This window comes from Periplaneta americana, chromosome 14 (assembly GCF_040183065.1).
Source record: "Periplaneta americana isolate PAMFEO1 chromosome 14, P.americana_PAMFEO1_priV1, whole genome shotgun sequence".
NCBI lineage: Eukaryota > Metazoa > Arthropoda > Insecta > Blattodea > Blattidae > Periplaneta > Periplaneta americana.
The window spans coordinates 83,633,933-83,654,521 of record NC_091130.1 but is presented as its reverse complement, the minus strand read 5'-3'; the positions used below and the strand labels follow the sequence as shown (position 1 = coordinate 83,654,521).

Here is a 20,589-nt window from a genome sequence, read left to right as displayed (position 1 = left end):
TTTTCCCGTTCACCTTTTCTTTCAATGCATCCTAAAGTAGGTGCTGTGGACTCTCCTAAGTTCGACTGAACAGAATTGAAAGTTCAGTTCAATAAGGGTAGTAGGTGTGGCAGGTGAAATTAATACAAATTCTTACTGGTTATCCAACAACGAATACAGTACTGTACTTGCATTTCCTGCCCGCCCCGAGACTTGTGTATGCGCTTCTACTGTCGGTGACTCAGGAGAAGACGAGAGCGGACTGAGGGGGAAGGGATGTGAACAGATAACATACGACAACACGTCAATATTTGTAATGTAGTAAGCGGAAACATTAGGTCTCCTTCTGTTCAACTTAGCTTTAATTTCCATACGCATTGTTACTCATGTTTCCTGCACGAGTAATAACCTGGATACTGGGATGCTTATCTGAGCGATGTTTATAATAATCAACAGCGATAGTCAAGAAGGTCACATTCTTGCCCCTCGTCTTCTCCTGAGTAACGGACAGTAGTACCACAGTGGGTTTCGACAGTTTCGTCTCACAAACGGCACAATTCTCAAATAGAAAAAACCGAGTTCATTAATTTAAAATAATTGACTAAATATGGATGTCCTAATCAATAAAATATTCTGTTTTCCTTTAACAAAAGTATTACTACAAGACAGAATCAAATTCCATTCAAATGGCAAACCCATTTCTTAGTGCCCGTATAGGGGCGTGTCTAATTCTCTTACGCAAGCAGTCGAACTATAGAATGTCGAACTTGTTTTTCTGTCGAACTTAAGAGCTTCCACTGTAGTTTCTTCTTAGCCAGTGACACAACCAATTCCTTTTTCTGTTCGTGATCAGTTTCAGCATTATTCATTTTTACCCACTCTTTCCAATACAGCTTCGTTTCAAAGAAAAGGAAGAGAAAGAAAAAGGAGAAGAGGAAGAGATTTGTTCCTGTTCTGTGCAGTGTTTTGTTTCGCGTCATTCCTGATTTGTCAAAGTTCTTTGTCTTGTTGTTGAGACGTGGCAACGCTCGATCAGCTGATGCTTGTGCGTTGTAAAAGAGTTCTTCTCACGGAAGGTCGGATGAGTCAGGAAGAGATATGGCTGCGGAAGTACAGTGTTAGCACTCCGTCATGCAGGTGATGAACACAGCCGGCCTTGTAGTCGGAACTAATCATCAGCATCTGAGAACGACTCGTATTCAGCACGCCTCGTTTCCAAGGACGAAACGAACAGGAGCCAGTTTCGAACTGCGTCCATCAAATTGTTCTTCACACCCTATCGGACAATGACAGGATATTAAAGACTTTAAATAAGTGGCTTTGCTTGGCTTTTACGAGGGGCACGTTTCAGCCCATTATGCGTCCTGTATATATTAGATGATTTTCGAAGTCCGACAGATGGTCTGGGTGGCACTCACGAATTCGACACTGACAGATGACCCATCCAGCCTCTGATCCTTATAGAGCAAGATCCCATTTTATGGACGAGTGGCCTGACAGCCTCACGGGCACGTGGCTCCAAGCATATCCTGATCTGCCGAGGCTGACAGCTGGACTATTTTGCCTCAACTCCTGTTAGAGCCAGATCCCATCAGCACACGAGTATCCTGATAAGCCCTAGGTGCCCGGAACCCCTACCCCCAGGACTCCACTCCATCGTATTTTTACTATTACAGACGATAGATGAAATGGGAGGTGGTGAGTGTTGTTGGTATGATTGAAGGGAACAAGAGTACCCCGAGAAAACTCTCATCAACGTGTGTTTTGTCCACCACAAATTTTATCGCAAACTGGACGAAGATCAAACCCAGGTCGGCTGGATCGAAGATAGCACGCAAGCACTTGAGGCACAGACGGGGCCTTTAAATCAGTGACACGATCAACAAAGAAAAACTGAATGGTCGTATAAAGAAATCATAACTATTCAGGAGATCTAAACTGAAACCCCGGCGATAGCGAGTGGTGTTTGTGTGGACAGAGATGATGCTCGGAAAGGTTTCATTGGATACTTCAATTTTCCTCATTACCAATCTACCACATCTCCATCGACAAACAACTGAATTTTATTTGTGTCAAGACATTCAGTTTTTTCTCTTATTTGTTAATCTCTATGCCTGCAATTCATCACTCCTCTTGTCCTTTCATGTTTATCTTCTCCATGTTCATTCCTCTCCTCATGTTTATTTTCCACATTTTTGCCTTCCTTCCACTTTTTTCCTTCATACATTATACTCTCCCTTTTTCCTTTTCATTCAAGTCAATTTCTTGTCACTCTTCACTTTTTATTATTCCTCTCATACATTCCCCCTCCCCTTATACAGGGTGTAACAGGATCTTACCTACAAACTTTGAGAAATGATAGGTCACACAGCGAGGATCATTTTTTGTTGAGAAACATATCGTCGTTGTTCCTGCAATAACTCCTATGTGCAAAATATGACTTTTTTCAGTAGGAAGAAAAAACATATTTATTCTTCTATGGCAGTAGCGCATAGGAGATTGTGAATTCTTACATTTTCGAAAGAAAGAAATATAATTATATATAGGAGATTTTATTATTTGCTGTATCACTATTTAAGTTATTTAATAGAGCGAAAATCTGAAAATCGATAAATATATCACATAGGAGTTATTGCATGAACAATGACGATATGCTCGATGACACGTCCTTTAGAAACTACGCATCCAAAAGTTAGATGTCCAGTATTATTTACAGAAATTAAATTTAATTTTCCATGTATGTTCTGACAATTTACAACAGCTCTTAAAATTACATACCCTGTTACAGTACCTCATAACATTTTTGACACCTTGGTAACATTCATCACACAACTCTGTTAAGCATGGCAGATTGTGTTGGATTGTTGGATGGTGAGACGGATTGAAGATGCACCAGACAGACCAATAACAAACTACAGAAGTGTAACAGAGATGATAAGGACTCAAGGCGCACAGTTATGCAACATACGTGATGCGGATTGCGCTTCTAAAAAGGATGAAATAACTCATGAAGGATGTGTCATCGAGCATATGTTCTTTAAGAAAATGACTCTGTGTGATCTACCATTCCTCAAAGTTTGTCGGTGAGGTCCTGTTACACTCTGTATATTCTCCTGCGTTTATTACCTTTCTCCCTGTTCCCCTATTAACCATTCTTACTAAACCTTTCTTTTTTCTCCCGCATTCTGCCGTCTCTTCTGTTATTTTCACCCTCATTCATACCTTTTCTCTACGTCCTAGTTTATCGTCTTTCTCTTTGTCCTTATCACCATTATTTCTCTTCAATCTCTCTTTCATTTTCATTCTTTCTCTGCCGTTTCGTTTTCCTCTTTTCCGCTGCTTTCATTTCTCTTTCCATTCTTCTACTCTTCCTCTATATTGTTCTCGCCTTCTTCATTTTTCACTTCTTCGTTCTGATCATTTTCCTCGTATTCTTCTCTACCTTACGCTACTCTTTGATAGTCCTCTTACCTCCTCTTCTTAATCCTCCTTTCTTCTCATCTCCCATTATTCAGTTCCTTAATATTTCGACATATAAATGTCTTTACTTCGTACTGGATATGGGGTATAACTTGAGAGTTGTCTCATCAAAATATTTTCCCTCTGTTTTCTATGTATCCATCTTCTTCTGCTTGTATTCCCCCTTTTCTTCTATTGTTCCCCTGTTTCTCCTCATATTTCCTTATTCTCATAGTATTTGCACTTTTATCCTTGTTCTTGTATTCCCATTTTTAACCTTGTATTTCCCACATTCTCCACATCTCCTCTTTTCCTTGTCTTCGCTCTCTTCTCCATGAATTCCACTCGTCCTTCTTGAATTTCCCTTGTTCTCTTTGTCTTCCCCTTGTTCGCCTTGCGTTGCTCTTATTTTACTGGTATCCCCTTTGTTCTACTAGTATTTTAATTGTTCTCTTTTATTCCTCTTGTTCTCTTTACATTCGTCTTATTCTCCTTACATTCCCCTTGTTCTCCTTACATTGCCTTTGTTGTGTTAGTATTCCAATTATTGTTCTTCTAGCATTCTCCTTGTTCTGCTTGTATGCTTATTCTTTCAGTGTTCCCCTTGTTCTCGTTATATTCCCTTTATTCTCCTTATATTCCCCTTGTTCTCCTAGTATATCCATTGTTCTACTTTCATTCTCTTTGTTCTCCCTGTATTCCTCTTCTTATCCTAATATTTCCCTCGTGTGATCGCATCCTCACCTAGTTCTACGTAAAGACAGTACCTAATATATAAAGGTAATGCATCTATCGATTTTTCCCCCACTCTAAAACTTTTTTTCTTATTTATTTCTACTGTGTGCTGTCTTCCCAACCTTCTACTTGCAAGTTTCGTCCTTCCTTAAGCCATTAGCCAACTCTTCTCCATCTTTTGTTAAAAGCGCCTGATGACTTATTAATTGTCCACGTTTCCATTCCACTCCAGTCTGTCTCCTTCCTTTTCACCATCACTCTTGGGTTGTCATGTAGCACTGATTAATTTCTGTTGACAGACCAGAGCACAGAGCTAGCCCCGCCGACACCGAACTGTTGAACCTTCCCTACTACGGGGGAGCAGAGGGCAACGTGCTGGTGTACCATCCCACCCTGGGACTGTCCCCAGCCCTGAAGCCCAGGGATGAAGAAGGCGGCGAGGACAGCGTTACGATTCAGCCACCACCCAAAAGTACGTCACAGTCGGGCAAACCGCGGTGAATCCTAGGCCTTATCTCGCCTTCACCAATTCCATCAATACCAAATAACTCAGTATCAAGTAGAATAATTCAATTTACAAGCATAAACAATTCATCAGTTGTATAGAAGGTATGACTTGTTAATTTAAAACAAATGTTAGGAAAGTAACTGAAATTAAACAAGTGACAAGTAAAACTGACTGTAACAAAGTTTAAGGAATTTGAAAAGTGTCCTTGCTTCGGATTAACCTTATGCTGCTAAATCAACATCAAATCCAATACATCACACTCGATTACCAGCTTCTACAAGACCAAAACAGGATTTGATATATTCATTTACGAAGATAAAAGAAGAAAAACGTGGCTACATCTCATGTGGGAACAAAAAGTTTCTATCTACATTGAGAATAAATGTCTTGATGCATTGGTTTTCTCAGAATTATGTTACATTGCGCTTAACTACAGAAAGAATGAATACTGAATCGTGGGACTTAGGGCACGAAAGCTATATACAGTAAAGATAGCAAAAAAATTAGAAGTTTCATTTTCAGAAAATTAACACTGAAATTAAATTTAGAAGCATCATTAAAAATATTACGGCCTATTTATAAAATATGAAGAAAGAACTTTTATATCGTCTTGTGTAGTCTAAATAGTATTAGCATGCTTCTTACTACAGTAGGTTCCGCAGTTCTAGAGTTCAAATGCGGCCGGATGTATTAATTTTCAAATGTTGATACAATCTTAACACGACTTCCTTCGAAAGGAAAAAGTGAAGTTGAGAATGCCATGTCATAGATTTATGGCACTCTCCTCTTGAATGACAAGACTGTATGTAAAATAACTAACAATTACAACTCGTTCCACCAATTCCTTATTTTGCTGACTGATGTCTACGGCTAAGATCTCAAGCAACTGGAGATACCCCTAGTCTAGGATAGCACTTCATCTGACTGCAGGGTCCTCTGATGAATAAAACAGAAAACGAATTATAAAACTAGGACCAATATGCTTTTACACAGCGTGCCGTAAGGCCTTACAATGAAAATTACAACCTTAAATGACTGTGGATAATGAAAACGGAAAAACATCACAAACATCCGTAACATTTGCGGGACTTGAACTCATAACATGGCTTCACAATCCAGCCTTAGTTGAGGATGTTTTTACACAGTAGACGCAAAGAAATAAAGTACTAAAATGAAAAACAGTTTTAAATAAATTCCATCTAAGCAGAGATTTAAACTTGTAGGGCCGTATTTATAGACATTCTTAGCGCGGGCTTCCGGTGGATGATCAGCGAACTAACGTTTTTCGTATTCATAAACCAATGTTAGCGATATATGATATGATATGATATGATATGATATGATATGATATGATATGATATGATATGATATGATATGATATGATATGATATGATATGATATGATATGATATGATATGATATGATATGATATACATAGTGTAACAAAAGTTTCTGGTACAGTGGAAATTTTAGTTTTTCTTCAAATATTTGATGGTAAATATCACATTTGCAGCCAAATTATCCATAAAGGTTTGCATCACACCACAATCAAGTAGTACCAACTCCTACACCATAAAATTTGGTCATGGTTCCTGAGAAAATGGGAATTATAAGAGAGAATAATTTTAACATACTGTTACAGAAACTTTTGTTACACTCTGTATATGATATGATATGATATGATATGATATGATATGATATGATATGATATGATATGATATGATATGATATGATATATGATATATGATATGAATCCCCTACAAGTAATCAGTCGATAACCGGGGCTAGTTTAGCACGCTCGTAGCGCGGGCTAGCGAAATGTCTATGAATAGCGCCCGTAGATTGCTAGTATCATCTCTTACAGTGAAATCGTTATAGAAACAATTCTGAGTGTTCCCCATGGAGTGTTAGCCTAAGTTTTTACACTTTCCAGTCTTACACTGAGAAGCGCTTATGCGAACTAGGCCAAACTTCTACATCAAAATATTTAAGTGCACCAACCACAACATTTACCAAAGATTTTTTCATAGGGTAAGACTCCCTATAAGAATATTGGACACCTAATAGCTCAGGACATTTGCATTGAGTTTTAAGAAGGAAAAATTGAAAATGGTTTTGTCTTGCAAACACCTGAATTATGAATCGGGCTATACACTTGTCTCAATTTGGAGTATGAAGAAGAACATAGTACAGTATTATAATTTGTTCCCAAAGTTTGCGTCGCTATAATTTAGGAATACATTTTCATAAATTATTCCGTGATAAAAAACAATACTGGTATTAGAAAATTATTAGTTAAGTACAAATGTTTAAAGATTAGTCTAACATTTTATTTGGACTAGCTGGAATTCGAGTTGGGGCTTCTAAGATATCAAGACGACGTTATAATCTTTCGGATAATTTATTATTTTTTTAAATTGGTACATATAAAATGTTATAGGCCTACGTCTGGGAAGATTTTGTGTGATTTTAATTATTTTATCTTGATAATTATTTTTTCGCAGTAAGAAATTTTTAATAAATAATGGAAATTTCATTTGATAATTTTGATTTATTACTACAAAACCAAATCAATATTATTCTACGCCACAGTGCTTCCACTGTACCATCGCGTTGCACCATCTTAGCTTAAAAATAAACAAAAATCGAAAAGTTTTACTCTTTCAATAATGATCATGCTTTTAATAATAGCTAGTAAATGACTGATTATATTAGATACAGTACATTTAGAAACGTGAGATCATTTTCCACCAGCTTACGTGTCAGCTGCAGCTAGTTCCAGTGAGCAACGTGTCAGTTGATCGAAAATATTTTGTGATTTTTTTCCGAAAATAAGAGCGATCGGAATACTGTAAATCTTGGAACATATCTGGATTAAGGCCCCAAGTATCTGTTCTAACGAATCCAAGTGACTAGGTCTCAACTTATTACTTACGTTACAAATTCGGTAATGGTCCAGTAGACCTATGCAAAATTTTGTATTATAATCTTGTTTATTATAAATGTTATGACTAGGGAACGGAATTTGGAGCAGTAAAAGCTAGTATTGGCATCTACACAGTCACTTGTTTACAACCCTTTATACCAAGTCCTCCCCTCCTTGACATACTCGCAGATCTCTGCACGTCAACAGCAGGTGAACGGGACAGTTGTCGCATAAGAACTTCAACATGCAGGTTTGTAGTTCAGAGAAGTGAAGTGCGGGTGCAAAGCCGAAAGTGAAACCAACTAACAATACAAAATTGAAAGACTATATTTGTAAAAGCTCAGATCGAGTATCAAAATTCAGGAAACAATTCCCCAAATTATCGCTTTCCCCATGTCCAGTTCTTAAGAGATGGGGGTCATGGTTAGAAGCTTGCAATTATTACGCACATCACCTCCAATCTGTGGAGAAAGTGGTCCAGTCTTTCGATCCCGATGACGCGGCTGCGATTCAAATACACCAGGAACTGCTAAATGATGAAACAATCTAAAAGGAAGTCAGGGATATTAAGTCAAATTTTTTATATTTACCGGATGCCATTGTTCGATTAGAATAGTCAGGAGTAGAACTAGTTGAGAAAATAAATATTGTGAGGACTATTGTAAATAAACTGAGTGCAATAGAAGTAGGTGAAGTAGGAAAACGTGTTGGTGAAAAAATGAACAGAGTTTTGATTAAAAATTATGGGTACAGTATTCTAGGTCGGATTTCAGATGTACTAACAAAGGCGTGTCCCAATAACGTCATTCAGCATGTGAACTTAATTGACGTGTCTTGTTTCAAGTACTCTCCAATTGTTTCTGCAGATGTAGAGCGGAGTTTTTCCATGTTAAAAAATTTCCTTCCTTGCAACAGAGCAAAATTGTATTTTGAAAATGATATTTACAATTTATTATAACAAGGCACAGCAGGAATAATTGTTTCATCAACAAAACATAACATTAATTGAAAATGCCATTTCGTTTGGTTCTACATTTTGTTCAACATTTAATGATACTGTATTAGGCTAGTATGTTGCAAATATTGAGGTATATTGCATATATTATAAATACTGTAGTATAAGTTGTATACATATTATCATATTTCATGGTATTGTAAATAAAGGTTTTAATTTAACACGCTCCTGACAGAAAAACACACATATTCAGAGGCGAGTTCCATACAGAAGACAACTCTCTATCAACCATCACATTTCCATTGACACGCGAGGACGCAGAGGTTGATATTTAATTATGTATATTTGTAATGTTGTTTATTGGTGTCTTGTGCGTTGCCACGAAAAACACATGTAGTACAAAATGAAATGCAGAGTATGTATGTAGGCCACTATATGTCATTAAACTATTCCATATGTTTATTCTGCAATACGTTTACAGAACATTGCGTGTAAGTTTGTATGAAGTGAACTGTACTCGTCCATGCAGCTCGCTTGACAGTCACTGAGCTACGAATATCTATACTACGTTTCACCATTTGTTATAATACTCCAAATCCCTATCCCTGGTTATGACAATGACAGTTGTCGCAATGAAGAGAACAAACTCTGTGACGACATAGGTAGCCTTTTCAGTAAGTGTAGTGTATGCAGCAGCAGCATCAGCAGCAATAGCAGTAGTTGTAGTAGTAGTAGTAGTAGTAGTAGTAGTAGTAGTAGTAGTAGTAGTAATAGTAGTAGTAGTTAGTAATAATAATAACAATAATAATAATGGTTTATTTAACCTGGCTGAGTTAAGGCCATACGGCCGTCTCTAACACTCAACCAGGAGTAAAACTATGTTATAAAAAACAGTACAAACTTACAAAGTACACTACAATTTTACACACAGAATTGAATAAGATAATAATATAATGTAAACAAATAAGTAGAAATCAGACATAATATATAACATACAGAAAGAAAGGAAAAAGCATAATAAAATGTGAACAGCAGGTCAAAATAAATGAGGCATAAAGTATAAAAAATAAGACAATTATTGGTAATAATAATAATAATAATAATAATAATAATAGTAAAAATAATAGTAAGTTAGTTTGGCAACTCTTCATAAGATAATTTTCTAACTTGGATTTGAAAGATTTCAATGTTCGGCAACCCTTGACTTCAGGCGGCAGAGAGTTCCAGTGACGAGAGGTAGCAACAGTGAAAGATGAGGAATACAGAGATGAGTAGTAGTTAGTAGTAGTTAGTAGTAGTAGTAGTAGTAGTAGTAGTAGTAGTAGTAGTAGTAGTAGTAGTCTTAGAATACAAGGTTTGTTGAGAGAGATTTTGTATAACCCCTTAACATTTCATAATAGTTAAAGCTGTGTACTTATGAGGCCCAGAGTTTTCACTTTCATAAGAGATTTTTAAATTCTTATACAATCTGAAAACTGAGTGTATATAGCCGCTTTTCTCCCCGAGCTGGCGACAGCAGAACTGTCATTTTAAAGCCACTGCTTGTTTTTGTCCCCGAGTACACTTTATGAATTCCTGATGAGTCATTCTCCTTGCAGCTGCGTCTGTAGCAGAAGTGCGGCCGGTGGGCCTCGCCATCGCGGGCATTGGGGGCGTAGCCGCTTCGAAACCCACCGGCACGGCGGTAGTGGGCCCCGGCGGACTTGCCATCGCTCGCCCCATCGCCACGGCCATCGCAGGAGTGCCCCCAGACGCAGTACTGGGGCCCGGACCGGAGGGACCCGGTCAACAGGAAGGAAACCCCTCCGACGAGGGCACCGACAAGCATATTTATCACCCCGCCCACGTGCCAGTGGCGGTGGGACCCTCCAGGGGAGGCACCAAGTACGGCGTCATTCCCATGGCAAGGAGCTACCCCGTTAACTACGTGCGCGTGCAGCCTAACAGCATCCAGTACACTCAGCAGCCTCTTCTACTGTACCCCATTGCTTTCTACTAGGCGTTAAAATTATGGAGGAATCTGCATTAGGGGGGCAATAATTGTGATGAGCAACAAGAGCTGATGAAAAAAAGAAAAAAAAAAACTCCCGACAAACTGGCGAATTTAATGGAAACATATTTTATAGTAATATAGACCCACTAGCAATAATCTCCAAACTCTGATTCAATTGATTGCAATATTTCAATAGAAATACGGATTTACTAAAATAATCCCTAGTGATTCGTTTACAACATAATAATGGGAATGTATATACTTAAAAAATACCCAAATTCGAATTAAACATAGTAACGGAAATGAAGATATTTTAATAATCATTCCCAGTCTCTGTCTTATTGAGGTGAAACATAGTAACATCAATGAGAATTCTTTAAGATACCTAACTTCTGGTTTATTTTGTTTATACATGACAACGAAAGTTAGGACCTTTAAACATAGATTCCTAACTTGTGTTTCATTTTGTTTAAACGTGGTGACAGATGCTAGAATTTTTAAACAAAGCTCCTTCCTTGTTCATTTTGTTTAAACATGGTAACAAAAGTTAGGATCTTTGATCATACATAGATCCCTTACCTTGGTTCGTTTTGTTTAAACCTGGTAACAGAAGTTAGGATCTTTGAACATACATAGATCCCTAACCTTGGTTCCTTTTGTTTCAACATGGTAACAAAAGTTAGGATCTTTGAACATACATAGATGCCTAACCTTGGTTCATTTTGTTTAAACATTGTAACAGAAGTTGGGATCTTTGAACAAAGATACGTAACTTCTCGCTCATTTTGTTTAAATGCTAACGGAAGTTGGGACCATTAAACAAAAACATCGTTCACCTCGGGTTCATTTGGTTCACTTCTTTAACAGTTGTGACAAAAACATTAAAACCCAACGGAATACAGTACATTTTCACTCAAGATTATTGAATATATCACTGGTTAAACGATAAGTATGAAGATAACTAAAGTACCTTGATAACCAACGATTTGAAATTTTGTTGATATCAAACGATCTTAATTTCCGTATAGAACATATCCTTAAATAGCCCAGGCAAGTCATTCCAAAAATCAACAAATTAAGTAGAAATATATTCTCTAATTGTGTTCCATTTTATCCACTACATTTGCCTCCCAAATTCCCGAATATTATGAGCTCGTCAGCTATCATATTGCACTCATTGAATGAAACAGGATGTTTCGAACGACCGAAGGTACGAAAAATAAGTCACATATACATAAATTTCAGGTGAGAAACTGTAAGTAGTTCATAGGCCTACATGAAGAAGTAGCTTATTTATTAAGGTTCACCGCAAACAATTTAAACTATTTTTGCATGCACTTGAAAACAAGCTACGCCACCTCTTCTTAAAATCACTCAACTCAGTCTGTGCAGCGACTGACCACAGATGGCAGAATCGGCACTTAACTTCTAGCAGGGACGAGGTACTTCCTTTTGGTAATGACGGAGGTGCATTATGGTAAATATTTGCCACCTCCTCCTGCCGTGATAAGGTACACTTGAAAGCTTCACCTCTTTGTTCCTCATGGCGCAAGCAGGTTCATTTCCTATTTGCATATAATTTGGTGGTAATTTTACTTACACTTCGTACAAGGCCAGCCTATTTGATGAATAAAACAATCTGCATTTTGGACAATGGTGTACAAATATGGATGAGAATGCTCACATGTCTTATCACGACACATAAGGTAAAGTATTTATTCCTTGAAGTTCACAGTGGTTTATTTTCAAGACAGAATAATCTTACGTCACCAACTACCTCTTAAGACAAAGCACTCTGTAACAATGTAAACCAATTACGAAATGTGATATTGTACCTTTGAATGTAAACTATTAAAGTGATAAGAATAGTGAAATAAAATTAATAAGTTGTAAAATATAAATGTAAAAGAGTTCCGGACATATTGTGTAACATGTGTTTACATTACATTCCAATGTTCCTGCAAAATTCCTGACAAGTCACCTACTTCTTAGAAGTGATCGACTACACGTGTTCAGGCGAATTACTCACTGATGATGACTCAATGTATTGTTTGTGTTAGATGGCACGTGAGATGAATTTGCTTCATATATACTACAGGTGCTAACAAATATGTGCTCTTTGCGATGTACATTTTGGACTCTTCGACGGCGTATTGAGGTTTGATTTCTCAAACGTTTCAGAACTAGTTACAGATCCCATCTTGATGACCATATCTCCTTATAAGAATTCCCTCTATCTATACATGCATTCTTACTTAATTTTCTCCTCAAAGAGCCTAAGGACATGAGGCAAGTTTCCATGGTAACCGAAGTGTTCTTCATAACTGAATACCATTAGAGCCTGACTACATTTTTTACGAGAGATTTGTGATACTATGACAAATGACTTTTTTAGGATTCATATACTTACAACAGTTCTTTTTAGTCTTTCAACTTTCTTCTATTGTTTGCTTTATTTTTTTCACCAAGCATACGAAAAATTTCAACGTTGTCACAAATAAATTTCGTCAACAGCAGCATTCATCATATATATTAAGTTTTTGTGGCAAACCGTCTGTCTAAAAACGGCAATTTCTCTTAAACAATTGGGCGAACTTTGTTATACTCAGTACATAGGTATGAATTCGTTCAAGAATGACTCTATTTGACTAAATAAAAAGATTATTTTAACTGGAGTGAAGAAGGTGACACATGCTTTCTCATACGTTTTATGCAGCTTGTAAGAATTCAATTCCTTTGCATCTTGAATTGCATATTATTACTTAGAAGTCATTTTCTTGACTGTTATTGAAAGAAGTGAAAGCATTTAATATACAGCCCTATAATAGATTGAACTTTCGTTTTATGATTCACACTTAAAAGGCGTCCTTTATAATCCCATAATTAAGACAAAGGACTTATTTTATGATGTGTACAGTTTGAGTGAACGTAAAGTAATTAATTTTCGCGCAAATTTACATAAAATAGATATTCCATATTACAATCATTTGTAATGTCTTGGTACTTACAAAATACGATATATACGATACATGTAAAATATATGCTAGATTTTCAAGAGCAACGCATAATAAAATTGTAAATACTCGTAATTATACAATGAGAGGATTTCGGACTAAAATTTAGACATGTCTAACCTTGTATTTAGAAACGAATATTTTAATGGAGACAAAATATATTTCGACTAATGTTGTGCGAGTTATGACGTCATTGATAATACTTTTACTATCATTTGAAAGAGTTCATTCTTTATGCAATAGTTTTGTTTTATGCAGAAACATTATGATTACGGTTATTGTTATAATAAAACAACTTTATTGTTGATTCATTTTTTAAGCCCAATGTTAACTCTCTAGTATCTGTTAGTGTTTTCTAGTTGAGCTCATAAATGACATTACTTATCAATATTGTGAAGCTGAAGCATGTGTTCTGGTTTCTGCCCAGCGACAATTCTCATATCATTATTATCATCATCATGCTAACAAATATTAGGCCGAGTGGTCTGTTACGCTCTTGTTTTCTGCCCCTCTCCTTTGAATCCTCATATATTGTAGTTTTTATTCGAACGCTGGTTAATTAATAATCCGGCACACTCGCAAACACACTTTCCAGACACTATGACACCCAGGAAGCTTTTCTTCTTCAAGGAGAATGCCCCAACAGCCGACCCCAGGAATCGAACCCGAGACCTTCAGGTCTGGAAGCCAGCATGCTGACCACCAGACCACGGAGGCAGTCTTGATATATTTCGTTAATCCTTGTTATGAGAGTAGTTTCATTGATGAAATCAGCATGAAACAAGATGTTCTTAACAAAAAATGAAAGAATTCAGATCCTGATAGTGACAGGATTTCGTTAACAAATACCTCCTTCCTTATTTTAAATCTTTAAGACTTTTACACAAAGATAATCATTTAAAACTTTTGTTCAGTATCTCGCGTAGAAAAATGTTTTTACAAGAAAACAGCTTTCAGTCTTTTAACAAGCAACTGACCGGAAGTTTCTGACCTCTTCCTCACAAGAGGGCTTTACAACTTACAACATTCAGAATTAAAAGAAGCAGAAATAAAAAAATAAAAAAACATAATAATTTATTTCTCTCAGCAAATCGATTCAATAGTCAGTAATTTCACAGCCTTATTTAACAGTTTATTCTACGCAATACATTAAAAAAATGTTTGGAAGAAACAATAGTGTTCTTAATTTCATATAAAGAAAATGATTAAGTATGGTGAGATCGCTGATCATAAACTGAGCGGTCAGCCAAATGATATACCAATTTTTCGATGTTACATCATGAAAAAAAAAAATTACAATGCTTTCTCTTTATATTTCATGTAGTGAGAAAGTAAAAACACAAATCAACAAAACAGCAGTTTACTCGAAATTGGTTGTAACAATTTTATCGTCGTTGTTCCTCCAGTAACTGCTATGTGCAAAATATAACATTTTTCAGTAGGAAGAAAAACACATTTATTCGTTCTATGGCAGTGATAGATAGATAGATAGATAGATAGATAGATAGATAGATAGATAGATAGATAGATAGATAGATAGATAGATAGATAGATGGATGGATGGATGGATGGATGGATGGATGGATGGATGGATGGATGGATGGATGGATGGATGGATGGATGGATGGATGGATGGATGGATGGATGGATGGATGGATGGATGGATGGATGGATGGATGGATGGATGGATGGATAGATGGATAGATAGATAGATAGATAGATAGATAGATAGATAGATAGATAGATAGATAGATAGATAGATAGATAGATAGATAGATAGATAGATAGATAGATAGATAGATAGATAGATAGATAGATAGATAGATAGATAGATAGATAGATAGATATAGATAGACAGACAGACAGATGGAGAGACAGACACAGATAGGCAGGCAGGCAGGCAGGCAGGCAGGCAGGCAGGCAGGCAGGCAGGCAGGCAGGCAGACAGACAGACAGACAGACAGACAGACAGACAGACAGACAGACAGACAGACAGACAGACAGACAGACAGACAGACAGACAGACAGACAGACAGACAGACAGACAGACAGACAGACAGACAGATAGATAGATAGATAGATAGATAGATAGATAGATAGATAGATAGATAGATAGATAGATAGATAGATAGATAGATTTATTGTCATCAACATTTGTATATTAGCTGTGGTGTACCACAACTTGTGTATTCGGGTTTCACTATAACTTTCTATTACATTTACAATTATTATGAAATCCCGACAGCCTATTAAATTAATACCTCATCTACTATCCTTGTTAACTTAACTCCATACAGTCAATTTCTCCTTATTGATCTTAAACATTTACCATCTGTTCGATCCTCACTTATGTTCCTTCAAGGATTCTAATCTTGCTAACATAAATGTATATATATCGTCTTTTAATGTATCAAAATATCGTTCTTAAATTTTAACTATTATTAAAATCCCTATACTAACATTCCTATTTAAAACACTTAACACCTTCACACGGTTTTACTCATTTTACCTGATCCACGTCATTATTATAATCTTGTAAAAAAAGAAAAAAATCTTGTTCTATGGCAGTGGTACATAAGAGAATGTGAATTCTTACATTTTCGAAAAAAATAAAATCTCCTATATGTAATTATATTTATTACTTGCTGTATCACTATTCAATTTATTTAATAGAGCAAAAATCTGAAAATCGATAAATATGTCACATAGGAGTTATTGCAGGAAGAACGACGTTATTCTTAATTTTTACAGTATATAACAAAGTAGTGAACTAAAAGACATGACCATATATTTCCAACATCATCTTTTCTAGAAATATTAATTTTATTATCGACTATTCTTAGTATGAAATGTTGAACTCATTATATTCTTGTCTGTTACTAGATCAGATTTTTTTAAATTTAGATTTCCCCTTACCCGCAAGGTCAGATTAGAGTTCTCAGTTATTTTTAATACAGTTGTTACTGTGTTACACTGTTTAAAGTTCGTATCATGGAAAGTTAGTGTCAGTTATTATTAATGATAACTATCATTATGCTCAGGTTTACTGAAAGCTCTAGCACCGTTTTGGTTTTCTTGTAATTTTTATATATGTCTTAAAATTATGGTATATCTTACATCAACTATTATTATTTCTTCTGCATCCTTATCACTTATCGATTTCGTTCATTGTATTTTTTATTAAAGCTTTAACTGGTTCCACACTGCATGATTACTGATTACTAAGGCTGAAAAAAATATTGATATCAGGGTAGTAAATAATTTCTATATACATTGTTTACAAATTGCGTCGCGTTATCGTATGTCTCTACTGTTTGTAAGGAGCAGAGAGAGTGAACATCCGACTATCCTCAATAATAGACCTGGTTCAGCATAGGTGGAGTTATGGGTGGGCGTGGGTGAGTACTGCCCCCCCAAACTTGCCCGAACTATTTTCTTTTTCTATTAACGTTAGAAAATATTGAATTCAAAAGATTTTTCTTACTTTTGTTTATGATTAAGTTTCTGTGTTTAAATTTACGAATTAATGTCTTCAGACCATGTATCTGGACTATAATATTCATTTTAAATTTCTGAATGTATAAGAATTTCTATATCTCATTTGAGGAATTTAAGCACTATAATGTTTTTTGTAACAGCCTGTACTGATGTGTGAGAACTCTGCAGGTGTTTAAGCAGCCACTTGAAGAAATATGAATAACATACTGCACAACAATGCAGAAAAAAGAAAAGTGATCCTGGTATAATGTGTAAACTTAAAGATGAGATTAAATAAAATAATTAGAGTTTACATTTCATATATCTTGCTTTTTTAAATAAACAGATAAAGTAAATATAAAATGGTCCACCGCTTCAATTGTTTTGCATCCCTGATTTAGCCTATGACCAACGCTTTTTTCAGACCTACTGATTACTTAGCATTTTGAACTCATCACTAAGACATTTTCTTCCTGTTTCTCCTCGTGTTTTCTGTATGTGTCCTTATTTTAAACGCATATCTTAACATCTGCCTTGTCGGCCTGGAAGCGCAGCCAGTAGTTCTGGCCTTCTGTGCCCGAGGTTGCGGATTCGATCTCGGTCCAGGTCGGTGGCATTTAAGTGTGCTTAAATGCGACAGGTTTATGTCAGTACATTTACTGGCATATAAATTAACTCCTACGGGACAAAATTCCTGCACACCGGCGACTCTGATATAAAGTCGGCAGTTGAGAGCGTCGTTAAATAAAACATGATTTACAGTGTCTGTCTTGTTTTATACTTATTACCCACATGTGTACCTTATTTTATTCTAATCGCAAGTTGTTAGAAAGATTTTGTTCACATGGAATTGGCCTAGGACCCTAGGCCAATACCATTTTAGTTAGAAATAATCGCATAATTCATCGAGCTACGCCTCGAATTCTACTATGAAAATCAAATAATCATTTTTACGTAGGTAAAATATACAGGTAGGATATCTTTTTATTTATTTTAGTAGGTTATTTTACGACGCTTTATCAACGTCTTATGTTATTTAGCGTCTGAATGAGATGGTGATAATGCTGATGAAATGAGTCCGGGGTCCAGCACCGAAAGTTACCAAGCATTTGCTCACATTCGGCTGAGAGAAAACCCCGGAAAAACCTCAACCAGGTAACTTGCCCCAACCGGGAATCGAACCCGGGCCAGCTGATTTCGCGGCCAGACGCGCTAACCGTTTCTCCATGGGTGTGGACAGTAAGTTAGTATTTACTAATAATAGTAAACTGCTATTCAGACAGTATGTATACAGTATATAAGTATATACAAGAAAGGAAGCTGTGTTGGAAACAGCGGGTAAAGAAAGAATGATGCTGAAACTTATCAGGAAGAGAAAGAGGAATTGGCTGGGTCAATGGCTGAGAAGAAATTGCCTACTGAAGGATACACTGAAAGAAATGATGAACAGGAGACGAGTTCGGGGCAGAAGAAGGCATTAATAACAGACGACATTACGATATATGGACCATATGCGGAGACTAAGAGGAAGACAAAAAATAAGAAAGACTGGAGAATATTTGGTTTTCAGTGAAAGACCTGCCCTGAGACAGAACACTATGAATGAATGAATGAATAGGTATATACAGGTTGAACAGTAGTCTAAGTGATGTCGTTAATTTTAGTGGGTTATTCTTTGAAACATTTCGAACAACAAAATGTAACACATTTTACTTGCTTTTGCTTCCTCTTCCAGATAAAAATTGTTTTATATGAAATATTTCGTAGCGTGTTTTAGGAAAGTCATTGATTTAATTTCCAATATGCTAAGTGAATATAAGAGAGCAGTGTATTATGATAGTAAAGTATTGAAAGAATTTCAGTTTTGTAATTTTAATGTCCAGAAATTTAATCCCAGCAAATGTAACTTTTCGTTCTGCAAATGAATTTTAGAATGTACAATTGTTCGGTTCAAATGTATTGTTTATAACATGGAGCCAGGAATAAAATGCCATACTTACTTACTTATTTACTTACTTACTTACTGGCTTTTAAGGAACCCGGAGGTTCATTGCCACCCTCAAATAAGCTCGCCATTGGTCCCTATCCTGAGCAAGATTAATCCAGTCTCTACCATCATATCCCACCTCCCTCAAATCCATTTTAATATTATCTTCCCATCTACGTCTCGGCCTCCCCAAAGGTCTTTTTCCCTCCGGCCTCCCAACTAACACTCTATATGCATTTCTGGATTCGCCCATACGTGCTACACGTCCTGCCCATCTCAAACGTCTGGATTTTATGTTCCTAATTATGTCAGGTGAAGAATACAATGCGTGCAGCTCTGCGTTGTGTAACTTTCTCCATTCTCCTGTAACTTCATCCCTCTTAGCCCCAAATATTTTCCTAAGAACCTTATTCTCAAACACCCTTAATCTCTGTTTCTCTCTCAAAGTCAGAGTCCAAGTTTCACAACCATACAGAACAACCGGTAATATAACTGTTTTATAAATTCTAACTTTCAGATTTTTTGACAGAAGACTAGATGACAAAAGCTTCTCAACCGCATAATAACACGCATTTCCCATATTTATTCTGCGTTTTTAATTTCCTCTCGAATGTCATTTATATTTGTTACTGTTGCTCCAAGATATTTTAATTTTTCCACCTCTTCGAAAGATAAATCTCCAATTTTTATATTTCCATTTCGTACAATATTCTGGTCACGAGACATAATCATATACTTAGTCTTTTCGGGATTTACTTCCAACCCTACCGCTTTACTTGCTATATAATGACAAAATTAATTCAGATAACACAGAAGAATTACATTTGCAATGATACTTGCTTATGTTTCTCCAGTCCACATGACACAACAATTAAGCTTCTCTTTTCTTATTCTTCTTAAAAAAAAGCGTATGAGAAAAAAATATCACAAAATTAATTCAGATAACACACAAGAATTACATTTACAATGATACTTGCTTATGTTTCTCCAGTCAATATGACACAACAATTAAGCTTCCCTTTTCTTATTCTCTTTAAAAAAAAAGCGTACCGGTATGAAAAAAAGATATCACTTAAAAATAAATTCAGATAACACATACGGAATGTTTCTGCTGTGTAAGAGAACATAAGATTTACTTATATTTTTCGTGTTAAAATTCTTCGCGCTGATATACTGTAAGTTAAGTCTCATTTATTTCAGACTTAATTCTTTATTTCCCTAAGTACTATATAGGCGACCGAAGGGTGTCTCAGATTACTAGAGAAACTGTTTGCGCCCTATACCTAGACTGGAAGGTTCCGATGTCAATTCCGTGTGGTAGCGAATTTTCTTTCTTTCACAAACTTCCAGGATGAGGGGTCTCTCAGCCTCCTATCATATTGAATACACGATATGTGTGGAGGGTAAAAGGCGGTCGCAAATTGTTGCCGACCACAACAAATCACACTATTGCCGATGTAATGAAAACACGGAACTCTACCTGCGTCTTTCCGTTGTCTTACTTACTTACAAATGGCTTTTAAGGAACCCGCAGGTTCATTGCTGCCCTCACATAAG

At 36.3% G+C, this 20,589-nt stretch overlaps 1 protein-coding gene across 1 annotated transcript in view; it reads left to right on the top strand.

The window, feature by feature from the left end:
* The window catches only part of LOC138713522 (uncharacterized), a 28,421-nt gene extending 15,959 nt beyond the window's left edge, over nt 1–12,462 (top strand). Inside the window, exons 2-3 of the mRNA XM_069845693.1 lie at nt 4,473–4,645; nt 10,160–12,462. Coding sequence (XP_069701794.1) covers nt 4,473–4,645; nt 10,160–10,560 — 574 coding nt within the window. The 3' untranslated portion in view covers nt 10,561–12,462. The remainder of the gene's footprint in view (nt 1–4,472; nt 4,646–10,159) is intronic.
* The last annotated feature ends 8,127 nt before the right edge of the window (nt 12,463–20,589 follow it).